Source organism: Scylla paramamosain, chromosome 23 (assembly GCF_035594125.1).
Source record: "Scylla paramamosain isolate STU-SP2022 chromosome 23, ASM3559412v1, whole genome shotgun sequence".
Classification (NCBI taxonomy): Eukaryota; Metazoa; Arthropoda; class Malacostraca; order Decapoda; family Portunidae; genus Scylla; species Scylla paramamosain.
Genome location: NC_087173.1, coordinates 12292986 through 12305485, shown reverse-complemented (window position 1 = coordinate 12305485; position 12500 = coordinate 12292986). Strand labels below are relative to the sequence as shown.

Genomic DNA, 12500 nt, shown 5'->3' with positions numbered 1-12500 from the left:
TCTTCAAAATACAGATAATAAGTAGATAAATATTGAAATTAATATAAAATACCATTGTGTATTTAACACTTAACCAAACTTAACCAACGTACACACACAAACGCTAACTCCGACAGTACCCTAACTACCTTGCCATCCCGCAGGAGGCCACGTCAGAGGTGCCTGTGGTGGGGTCGCCAGTTCCGGAGTACGAGGTGGAGGAGGAAGAGGAAGAGGAGGACGAGGAGGAGGCACGGATGAGGAAGAAGAAAAGATCATTAGCTGTAGCTCTCCCTCCAGCTGATAAGGGGATATTAATGAGGCCTTCCTACAGGTGTGTCTGTCTACCTGTGTGTCTCTCCATCTCTCCCTCTCATTTTTCCAGTTTCCCATTATTTTCTCCACCCTCTTCCAGCCTCTCACTGTCTTTTCTCAGCCTCTCCCAGCCTCTCACAACCTCTCTCTCTCTCTCTCTCTCTCTCTCTCTCTCTCTCTCTCTCTCTCTCTCTCTCTCTCTCTCTCTCTCTCTCTCTCTCTCTCTCTCTCTCTCTCTCTCTCTCTCTCTCTCTCTCTCTCTCTCTCTCTCTCTCTCTCTCTCTCTCTCTTGCAGGTACTCTCCCAGCCGTGTCACAGCTGATGATGATGATGATGATGATGATGCCATGCCCACCCCCAGCCTGAGCCACCCTCCACCCACCCCAGCCCTCACCAAGCCTCCTTCAGTACCCCTCCACACCACCACCACAACCACCACCACCACCAGCGACGCAACAGCCTCATCTACCTCAGCCGGCCCACCCCCTGGCCCGACCCCCTCCCTGACAGTGGCCCCCCCACGGCAGGCAAGAAGAAGAAGGAGGAGAAAGTATCAATAATCGTACAGATTCGCGACGAGGAATCCAGACTGAAACAGGCGCTGGGTTTAAAGAACATAATTTTCAACCCTTACGGTCCTGGCCTGGCCCCGATTGCCAAGCTGCTGGACACCCCTGAGGAGCTGAAGCGTTTTGAGCCCAAGGGCTGCACCATGAAGGTCCGGCCGGAGGAGAACGAGGCTCGGCAGAACAGAGACAAAGAACGGCGGCGCAGGGACAGGCCGGAGAGGGTCGACAGAATGGACCGCCCCAGGGCAAAGGAGAGGGACAGACGCACGGACGCACAGGCCACGCAGGTCTGCTCCATCCACCCACCCGTGCACAGAAATGCTGGTATCTCCACGTTGACAACTGGCCAGAGGAAGTAAGGACAGTACCTTGTGTCCCTGCCTCTGCTACCCCACCCCCTGCCCCGCCCCCTGCCCCAGCCCCCCGCACACAAGTCGGCCAAGTCCAAGTGGGACTCTGACACAGAAGAGCAAGTGGACGGACAGAAGTGAGGGGAGAGAGAGAGGAGGAAGAGAAGGAGGAGAGGAAGGAAAATAAAAATATAATCAAGAATTTGGAGGAAGAGGAAGACCAGGAGGTACAGGTGAAGGAAGAGGAGGAAGAGGAATAGACTATCCCAGAGAAGATGAAGGAAGAGGAGGAAGAGGAGGAGGAGGAGGAGGAGGAAGAGAAGGAAGAGTGAGGCAAAGGTCTTCCCCGATTGTTTGACCGAAGAATACGAAGCTTTCCTTATGATGGTGGATGGAGGAGGAGGAGGAGGAGGAGGAGGAGGAGGAGGAGGAGGAGAGAAGAAAGAGGAGGAAGAGGAAGAGGAGGAGGAGGAAGGAAGATGCAAGAGAGAGGTCACATCACTATATAAAGAAGAGGAGGAAGACTACATGAAAATTGAAGAAGAGGAGGAGGAAAGAAGAAGAAAGAGGATGAGAGAGGAGGAGGAGGAAGAGGAAGAGGAGAAGAAAGAACAGAAGACCCTGGAGAAGATGAAGAAGAAGAGGAAGAAGCAAATGAAGGAGAAGAGGAGGCAGAAGAAACTGGAAAAGAAGGCAAAGAAGAAGAGGAAGGAGAAAGAGAGGAAGAGGGTCAAGAGGAGGAGGAAGAGCAGTGATAGTTCAGTACAAATGGAGGAGGAGGAGGAGGAGGAGAGAAGACTTACAAGAGATAAGAGGAAGAGGAAATAAGAATGGACTGCAATAAGTGGCAGAGAGGAGGAGGAGGAGGACGATAAACGCATCACCTCGAGGAAGAAGGAGGAGGAGGAGGAGGAGGAAGAGGAAGAGGAACAAGAAGAGGGTAGAAGATTCAGCAGACACTCGGATAATGGTGAAAGCCCCTCTTATACTCCACCAAGAAGACTGCAAGAACAGGAGAAGGAAGAGGAGGAAGAGGAAGAAGAGGAGGAGGAAGAGGAGCCACTTTCCCCAGTGGCTCGGTTGGGATCGATAGCAAGGAGTCACCAAGGGAGTCATCGCCAAAACGGGGCAGAACCGGGGCATTCCGGGTCACCTCAGGGTCAGGGAGGAGCTACCCGGCCAGCGACACGTCTGGGTACTATGACTTGACCCCGGACTCCTCCAGCGGGGCATCCGGGGCAAAGACATTCAATTTAGAGGATATTCCGTACCCTACCAGAGAGAGTGAGAGGCACAGCCCCTCCAACATGTCCCTCTCCTCCTCCTCCTCTGCCCCACCCACCCCGCCCTGCCCCCCCACCCCAGACACCCTGGATGCCATCCCCATTCCCCCACCCACCCTGGACCTCACCAACATCCCCATGCCGCCCGTCACCTTCACCATCACCCCGCCAGTCCCCATCCCCAGGCCCAAGAAGGACCCCCTGCCAAGACCCAAGCCCCCGGTCCCCCTTCCTCCCATGGCAGCTGCCCCACTGCTCCCCTTATCCGTCCCCTTGCCCTGCCCCACGCCTGCCCACAGGGAGGAGTCCCTACCAGCCTCGCCGCCCCGGGAGGTGCCCCCCATCGGAGGGGCGCCGGTGTCCCCCGGGGGACATGACAGCGACGACGACGAGCCCCCCGTCCTGCATCCCCCGGCCCCCGAGCCCCGCCCCACCCACCACCAGCCACACCACCATATAGTGAGTTTTGTTTATGTTAAGAGATAATTTATTGGATTCCAGCCAGTTGACCACATGGATCAATTCAATATTCATTGAATGTTGAATGTAGTTCACTTAGGACCAGATACAAACAATAATATTCTCCAATTCATTTAAGAAATCTTTTAAATTACCACTAGGAGAGAGAGAGAGAGAGAGAGAGAGAGAGAGAGAGAGAATGTTTTAGATATTATTATTATTATTATTATTATTATTATTATTATTATTATTATTATTATTATTATTATTATTATTATTATTACATATTTCTCTCTCTCTCTCTCTCTCTCTCTCTCTCTCTCTCTCTCTCTCTCTCTCTCTCTCTCTCTCTCTCTCTCTCTCTCTCTCTCTCTCTCTCTCTCTCTCTCTCTCTCCCGCCGCCGGGAGAGGCACGCCGCCCGCCCGTGAACAGGTGTGGTTACATTATTGTCATCATGATCAGGCCGCCGCGGGCCGTGGCGCGGCCTTCACCCTGCTCATGACACATGAATCCACGCCGGCCGGGACCTTACGCCTTCGATGTATGTACGTACGTATGGTCAGCCGCCAGGCAGTAGTAGTAGTAGTAGTAGTAGTAGTAGTAGTAATAGTAGTAGTAATAGTAGTATTAGCAATATTAGTAGTAGTAGTATTAGTAGTAGTAGTAGTAGTAGTAGTAGAAGTAGAAGTAGTAGTAGTAGTATTAATATTAATGGAATAAAGGTAATGTGTCAGTGACACTTAAAAAAATATGCATAAATAAAGAAAAAATCTGTAACTTTCTTATTAATTGTGGTAGAATTATAAATGAAGTTTCATTTTAGGTGTACATTTTCCAACATTTCTTATCATGAAATCAGAAATATCCTATATCTGATAAATTTATAGATTGCATCTTCAGTCAGAGACGCTTTCCGGGCAAGAAAGGCATCATGCGACCATTCCCGTGGGAAAAAACCGTTAGCGCTCTCTCTCTCTCTCTCTCTCTCTCTCTCTCTCTCTCTCTCTCTCTCTCTCTCTCTCTCTTATTCGTTTTTTTCCAAACTTAATAAAATAACAATAATAATAATAATAGTAGTAGCAGTAGTAGTAGTAGTAGTAATAGTAGTAGTAGCAATATTATTATTATTATTATTATTATTATTATTATTATTATTATCATTATTATTATTATTATTATTATTATTATAGTACTCCCGCAGCCCAGCCCGCCCCTACCACCACAGCCCGCACACCCTAGAGCGCCCCCCACATGCTGGCCTCTTCCCTGCTTCACGGCCAGGCCAGATTGCTACTCAGTGCGTGGCGTGGCGGCCTCAGGGCGTGGCAGCCGCCACACCCCCGAGGGCTCCTCGCCCCCAGACCACTGCCACGGCCCACACACCCCAGAGCGCCCCCCACATGCTGGCGGCTTCCCTGCTTCACCGCCAGGCCAGATGGCTACTCAGGGTGTGGCGGCTGCCACACCCCCGAGGGCTCCCCGCCCCCAGACCACTGCCAGTACCACAGCCCCGTGGTGCAGTACCACAGCAGCATCAGTCCTCCCTTCTCCCGCAGCCCCCCGTGGAGCCCCGATGGGGGGCGCCGCGCCAGCCCCACAGGGTGGCGCAGTCCATGCTACCAGCACCACCACCACCACCACTACACTGCCCCACCCCGCGACCGCTGGAGCCCCCAGCGCTCCCCACGCTGTGTTACCCTCTCTCTGTTACCCTCTCCCCGGGGCGCCGCTCATCACCCCCAGACCGCCGTGCCTCCCCGGAGCGGGGCCGCTCACCACCCAGCCGCTCCCCACGCTACTCCCCGCGCCATTCCCATTCCCGGGGGGCTGAGGTCCCCCTGCCGCTCCCCCTCCCCACTGGGTGAGGTGTACCCCTACGAGCGGCGGGGCTGGGGCTGCGCAGCCAGGGAGTGGGAGGCTCTCACCACCACCATCACAGCCCCAAGGCAGAGCAGAGAAATAGGGAGGTTAGTAAGAGGAGATTCTGTTCTTTCCCTCCCCTCTCCCCTCTTCCTTACTTTGCCTCTGCTAATTACATTAACTCAGGTGTACTAATGTCTATTTTCCCCACAGGTGTACAACGCTGTTATTTTAACCTCCCCTCTCCCAAATCTCCCCAAACTAATCTCCCCTTTTTTTTTTTTTTTTTTTTTTTTTTTTTTTTTTTTTTTTTTATATATATTGATGTAATGAATTCCGATATAATCGTCTTAGGTAATCTCCCCAATGACACAAACAAACACTGCCCTTAACAGACTCCCCAAACTAACCTCCCCATCTCCTGCCTGAATTAACCTCCCCCAAAATACAAGACCCATATAATTAACCTTTCCAGTTACACTAAAACCGAACACAATCTTCCCATCTCCCCACCAGTCTGATCTCCCCACCTCCATATTCTGTTAAACAAATTTTCCCATCTCCCCATTCTAATACCACCACTACCCTCCCCCCACCTCCCACAATCTCCCCAAAATGAATCTTCCCATCTCCTCTTACTAATCCCTATTTTTCTCCCTTTCCAAACGTCACTCTCACCTCCCCATTTCCCTCTCTCCCCTAACCTTCCATTTCCCCATACCCTCAAATTCTCCCCATCTCCTCATCTCACACCTTAAACTAAGCACACATTTTCCCTTCAGTTTCCTTCTCCTAACCTCCCCAGACTAAACTCCTCACCTTAACCTCCCCATCTGCTGCCCTGATTCCCCCATTTCCATCATAACCTACCTTCCAGTCTCACTACACCCTTCTTTCCCCCAACCTCCCCATTTCGTCCCCACACTAATCTCCCCATCTCCCCCAGGGCAAGGGCTATGGGTACTCTCCCCCTGCGGCAGTATTTGATGACGACCTCCGGATCATGAGCGAGGCAGAGATGTTCTCCATGGGGTTCCACAAGGGGGAGAACAGCGAGTCTCCCCCCACCCCCCCCCCGCTCCCCTCCCCCAAAACCCTCGATGCCAAGTCTGTGGGTAAGTAAGGCAAGGGGTGATGAGCGAGTGAATGGTGTGTTTTTTGGGGTGTTTGGGGGTGAAGGGGATGGTAAGTTTGTTTATGGGGGTGAGAATGGGGTGGGAGAGGGTGTCACTGGAGCTCTGCATGTGTTAATGGGTGGTAATGGGGGTGTTTTGGCTGTTAATGGGCTGAGAATGGGGAAATTTCAAGAGATGGAAATGGGAGAGTGAAAGTTTTGGGGAGTTAAAAGGAGGGAAAGAAAAAGACGTGTTTGTTTGTTTGTTTGTTTGAAAGAGAGAGAGAGAGGGGGGAGGAAGAGGAGAAAAGAACAAGAATGAGAATAATGGTAAGATAGAGATATTCCACGATAAAGAAGAAAGGAGGAGGAGGAGAAGGAGGAATGGCTTGGAGGTAAAACAATAACTTACCATTATATTACCTCCTAAAACACCCCATCCCCCTCTTCTCTCTCTCTCTCTCTCTCTCTCTCTCTCTCTCTCTCTCTCTCTCTCTCTCTCTCTCTCTCTCTCTCTCTCTCTCTCTCTCTCTCTCTCTCTCTCTCTCTCTCTCTCTCCAGAATTCCCTGTGTGTGTGTGTGTGTGTGTGTGTGTGTGTGTGTGTGTGTGTGTGTGTGTGTGTGTGTGTGAATTAATTAAATGAAGGAAGGAAGAAAAGATTGAAGAAAGGAAGGAAGATAAGAAACGATAAGGAAGGAAGGAAGGAAGGAAGGAAAAGAAGATGAAAGGAAAGAAATAGAAGGAAAAGAAGAAAGATAAAGAAGAAATAAAATTTAGAGAAATACAAGGAAAATGAATGAGAGAGAGAGAGAGAGAGAGAGAGAGAGAGAGAGAGAGAGAGAGAGAGAGAGAGAGGCTGGACTGACTCGATTCTAAACATTGTAACTCTCTCTCTCTCTCTCTCTCTCTCTCTCTCTCTCTCTCTCTCTCTCTCTCTCTCTCTCTCTCTCTCTCTCTCTCTCTCTCTCTCTCTCTCTTGCAGGTACTCTCCCAGCCGTGTCACAGCTGATGATGATGATGCCACCCCCCAGCCTGAGCCACCCTCCACCCACCCCAGCCCTCACCAAGCCTCCTCCAGTAACCACCACCACCACCACCACCACCAGCGACGTAACACCCCACCCCACCCCTCCCCAGACCACAGGCAAGGTGACAGGCAAGGCATGTGAGGTGCGTCACAGCTTTAGTAACTTATGCAGGCAGTGGTGCAATGCTATGCCCACAACACTCATTCACTTTGCTGTTTATATGTATAAGATGAGTACTGGCTAAGGGTAAGACAAATTCTTGCAGGTGTGTGTGTGTGTGTGTGTGTGTGTGTGTGTGTGTGTGTGTGTGTGTGTGTGTGTGTGTGTGTGTGTGTGTGTGTGTGTGTGTGTGTGTGTGTGTGTTTAGGAGCCCATTAAATATTGGTTGTTGTTAGAAATGGAAGAGGCTCTGAGGGACTTTGAAAAGGTTGCTTATATCAGTGAAATGAGTAGGTGTGTTCTTGGAGACAGAAGCAGCATGTGGCCTGGCCACATTAACTCAATGACTGAGATAAGGAAGGTTACAGTGATGCGTGTATCTGAAATGTTGGTCTGGTTGGATCATAAGACTCAAAATTCTCAAACGCTTCTGCACTGCACCTCCACTACATTAAAAAAAAGCTCTCTAGTTGATGTTACACAGGTTTCTAAGGGTGTATTTATGGTTCTAGTGGCATATTAACAAGAATTCCACATTAATAACATGATAAACACTCTTGAGAACCCGGCTGATCATCTCTGTGGCCTTGGAAAATAGTCATGGCAAGAGAGCAAGGCGTTTCAGAATAGGGCCCTTGCAACGTCTGGTGGTGAGGCGCTGAGAGCAGTGGAGCTTGAGTGCAGTGGTGATGTACTGATGGGAGGTGCGAGGAGGTGGTCTGGGGGTGTGTATCAATGCAGAGGGGTAACTGAGTGAATGGTAGACACAGAGAGAGAGAGAGAGAGAATATCTAAAGCTGTCATTAATCCCTCTTTATTGCACATATAAAATGTGTTTGTTATTCATTCATTCTAAAATACTGATCCTCAAAAAAATTAATGCAATTTTTATCTAACCCAAGCAAATTTAATGGCCAGTAATTCACAGTGGTGCCACAATTATTAGGAACTGTAATACTTGAAATCAAATGCAGATGCTTCCATTTCCTCCCCCTGTTTCTCTTTCTCTCTCTTTTAAGCAAGCTCTTTTCTCTAATGCACATCAAGCTTCAAGCAAATACTTCCTACTTCAAGCAAGCCAGACTTAACTTATCAATATTTTCTGTTGTGGCAGAGTGTTTGCCACACACACAGGCCAGTATTCACAAACGGTTTGCTCCCTCACCACAACTTTCTCAAACCTCACATAGATGATGGGCAGGGTTGTCAAGAATGTTTCTCCCATTAATGATGTAGAAATCTTGTTAATCTGTCATCCTATGGCCTCACCATAGGAATTGAATTGGAGGAATTGAGTTTTTGAGGCACTGAACAACATCCATGATGCTTCAGATCCCAGACTGTTGGATGTGACGCCACAAGACACAGGGCTTCGTAACACCAGTGCACGGTGATCAAGACAACACTGGACCAGAAAGACGCAAAGTACAGGGAACAACACAGTGCTTCTTCATTTTAGGTGTGCTAATCCAGACTCTTAGACAGGGCAGCACAAAATATAGATAGTTTTCACAACACTAGTGTACTATGATGATGCAGGAGAGCTAGGAGTGCTAGGATGAGTGTCTGGGGAGAAGCAAAGCCACCAGGAGACCAGAGGCATGGGTCAGCTGGGAGGCACTGAGTATCAATGAGTAAACAACTGATTACAGCTACAGGTGAATTGTAATCTGCAGCCTTGCTATACAAGACTTGACTTTCTACTTTCCCTCACCCCTATTCTCTCTCTCTCCACATTCTGAATACAACAGTTAACCACCATTCTCAATCTTCTATCTCTTTCACTGGTACACTCTGAAACTCTCTTCCTGCTTCTGTATTTTCACCCAAGCTTCCATACTAATTCACTGGCACTTGTCTTCCAGGTGAGCCAGAATGAGCTTGTTAAACTGAGCGGCCTCTTCAAGTACCACTGGAACTGTTCGTCAGAGGAGGAGGAGGAGGAGGTAAGGGAGTGCGCCAAGACCCTTTACAGCGGTGCAAAGGAGTGGAGGGAGATGAGGAGAAATTTGAAAGAGAACAGAAGTAGAATGACATCAGATAGCAGGAGTCCTTAGGATTTAGCACAATAAGATCAATAATTCTCTTACATGAGTGACCTAAAGTAAGGCAGTTTAGTCTGGCCTAACTTAACTGACCTACCTATTTCTGTTATGAGCTAGGATAGGCTATGTTAGGTTATATTAAATTATATAATTATTATTTTTTTCATCATTATTATTAAAGAAAGGAAATAGAACCGAGAAAATAAAGTTAAAAATTATTGTTATTATTCTTTTTATTACCAAGATGATTGATTAATTGATACATATATTGTTGGACTAAAGCCTGCACAACAAAGAAGGATGATGCAACCTGCCACCCATCCTTTGGACATAAAACAATAGACACAGAGGATAGAAAAATATTGCACATACAAATAATACAAAGGGTTTCCTGAGAATCTGGCCCTTTTATGCTGATGCGGCCAAGTTTGTAACAAACAACTTTTATGTTGATGATGGTTTGAAGTCAGTAGCTACAATGGATGAAGCTGTCACTCTTATTCAGCAGAGCAAAGAATTATGTTACAAGGGAGGTTTCAACCTTCATAAGTTCTTGTCAAACAACAACAAAGCTGTATTAGCTGCAATTTCTCCTCATGAGAGAGCAGATGGAATTAAAAGTTTGGATTTTAGTAAGAATGAAGACACACTGCCTATAGAAAGAACTTTGGGAGTTGAGTGGTGCATAGAATCTGACACATTTCAATTTAGAATAAAGGTGAAAGACCAGCCACTCACCAGGAGAGGCATTCTGTCAACAGTGACCTCTATATATGATCCATTAGGTCTGGTGTCACCTCTCATACTGACTGGAAAGCAAATTTTACAAGAATTATGTAAGAATGCAGTTGAATGGGATGATGAGGTGCCAGATTATGTCAAACCTAAATGGATAAAATGGAAGGATGAGCTGCACAAACTAGATCAGCTAAAGGTACCTAGATGCTACAAACCCCATGACTTTGGGGAAGTAGGAAAGGTTGAACTCCATCACTTTTCAGATGCCTGTCAAGAGGGATGTGGCCAGTGCTCATATATTACATTAATTAGCAAGACTGGCCGAATTCATTGTGCATTAGTAATGGCAAAGTCACGTGTCACACCTCTAAAAACCATAACAATTCCCAGACTAGAACTAGCAGCAGCAGCAGCAGCAGTGGTGTCAGTTAGAATCCATAAACTCTTGAAGGGAGAACTTGAGTATAATAATGTGAAGAAGAATTTTGGACAGACAGTCCTTGGTTACACTGCAAATGAAGCAAAGAGATTCCATGTATATGTTGCTGCAAATAGAGTAGAAACAATAAGAGATCACACTTCACCAGATCAGTGGAAATTTGTAGAGACACAGTATATATATACCCCAGCAGATCATGCATCTAGAGGCATGACAGCGGATGAATTGTGTAACAGCAAGATCTGGTGGAACGGCCCACAATTCCTTTGGCAACATAGCAAAATGGATAGCCATTCCCAGTACAAGGTCATAAATGAGAATGATCCTTAAGTGAAGAAAGTTGTATGCCATGCTGTAGGTACACAACAACAGCCCACAGATATACTAGAAAAACTTAAGTATCTTTCTGATTGGTTTAAAGCAAAGAGGGCAGTTGCTGTATGCCTCAAGCTTCTGAACAGCTTCAGAGGAAAAGGTGATGGCATTACTGAAGAAGTCAAGGGAAACACATATAAGCCAGTAAATGTAGCACAAGTGTCACAAGCTGAAAATCTAATTATAAAACAACTGCAAGCAAAGGCATTCCAAAAGGAGGTAAATGTACTGAAATCATCTGCTAACCATAATTCTTTAATTAAAGGAGACAATGGCAAGGGAACAAAAGTGATAGACAAGACCAGTTCCCTCTATATAAGTTAGATCCCTTCATTGACAAAAATGGTATCATGAGAGGAGGAGGAGGAGGAGGAGGAGGAAGATTGAGGCTTTCTAATCTGACAGATGAATCCAAACATGCAGTCATCCTCCCCAAAACATCACACATAACCCAGCTGATAATATGCCACCATCACAAAAGGACAAACCATCAAGTCAGGGGCATAACTTTAAATGAAATCAGGTCATGTGGATACTGGATAGTAGGAGGATCATCCCTAGCATCAAGGCACATTTCAAAGTGCATCATCATCTGTCTAGTGACAGACTACAACCATCACCTCCTTTTAAATACTCAGCAGTAGATTTGTTTGGCCCTTTCTATGTCAAAGAGGGGCATAAAGAGCTTAAAAGATATGGAGTGCTCTTTACTTGCATGGCATGTAGAGCTATGCACACAGAGACAGCCAACAGCATGGATACAAGTTCCTTCCTAAGTGCACACCGTCGCCGTATGGTCTATAGACAGACAGATACTTCTATAAGCAATAACATTTCTGCAGTGTGCTTTTCTGTGAGGTGCATCAATGAACGCACTTGTCTCACACATCACAAACAAGTAACCCTGAACGTCACTACTCATTCATCACTCAACATTTCAAATTTCTTTTCTATTTGTCCACATCCTTCTATAAACAAAAAACTGTGTAATATGATGATTTGTAAGGTGCATGAGTGAATATTATGTGAATGCTCACACCTGAAGCAGGCCTTGGACCCTCTCAAGGGCCTTCTCATTAAATCGGTCTTATTGTAATTTGAACTGTGGATATATATGCAACTAAATTCATAATGCTGATGGTAAATTTTAATGGCTTATCTGCATTTTGAGGTCAGCAGATTAAAAAGATAGAAGTAATATAGATATGTTGAAGGCAGACTTAGTGGTGGCCCCCAACCTTGTGTGAGAGAGAGAGAGAGAGAGAGAGAGAGAGAGAGAGAGAGAGAGAGAGAGAGAGAGAGAGAGAGAGAGAGAGAGAGAGAGAGAGCGCTATTAATTAATATACCTTTGCTTGAAAAACACACACATACAAGATTCCTTTGAGAGAGAGAGACAGACAGACAGACAGACAAGGGAAAGATTTGTTTACATACGTTTTCTTTCATAAGTTGCTGTCCCGTTCTCTGAATTTGCAACGGATACTCAAGTAAACTATATCATGTCCCACCAATTTTCTCTCTCTCTCTCTCTCTCTCTCTCTCTCTCTCTCTCTCTCTCTCTCTCTCTCTCTCTCTCTCTCTCTCTCTCTCTCTCTCTCTCTCTCTCTCCCCCTCAATTTTTTTTATTTTCTAATTATTCTCTCTCTCTCTCTCTCTCTCTCTCTCTCTCTCTCTCTCTCTCTCTCTCTCTCTCTCTCTCTCTCTCTCTCTCTCTCTCTCTCTCTCTCTCTCTCTCTCTCTCTCTCTGTAATTGTTATGCTCGTGAGATATTCATGATGAGGTAAG

At 46.7% G+C, this 12500-nt stretch overlaps 1 protein-coding gene across 10 annotated transcripts in view; it reads left to right on the top strand.

The window, feature by feature from the left end:
* LOC135112223 (uncharacterized) overlaps positions 1-9387 on the top strand; it is a 21900-nt gene extending 12513 nt beyond the window's left edge. For 5 of the 10 annotated variants that reach the window (XM_064026442.1, XM_064026443.1, XM_064026444.1 and 2 more), the window contains 4 exons: positions 144-313; positions 590-2955; positions 3389-3505; positions 4147-4916. In XM_064026442.1, the coding sequence (XP_063882512.1) occupies positions 2521-2955; positions 3389-3505; positions 4147-4821 (1227 nt within the window). In that variant the 5' untranslated portion in view covers positions 144-313; positions 590-2520 and the 3' untranslated portion in view covers positions 4822-4916. Of the gene's footprint in view, positions 1-143; positions 314-589; positions 2956-3388; positions 3506-4146; positions 4917-6913; positions 7102-8450; positions 8578-8983 lie in introns of those variants that run through there. The other 5 variants (XR_010274174.1, XR_010274173.1, XR_010274172.1 and 2 more) reach the window with 5 other exon arrangements.
* Positions 9388-12500: the final 3113 nt, after the last annotated feature.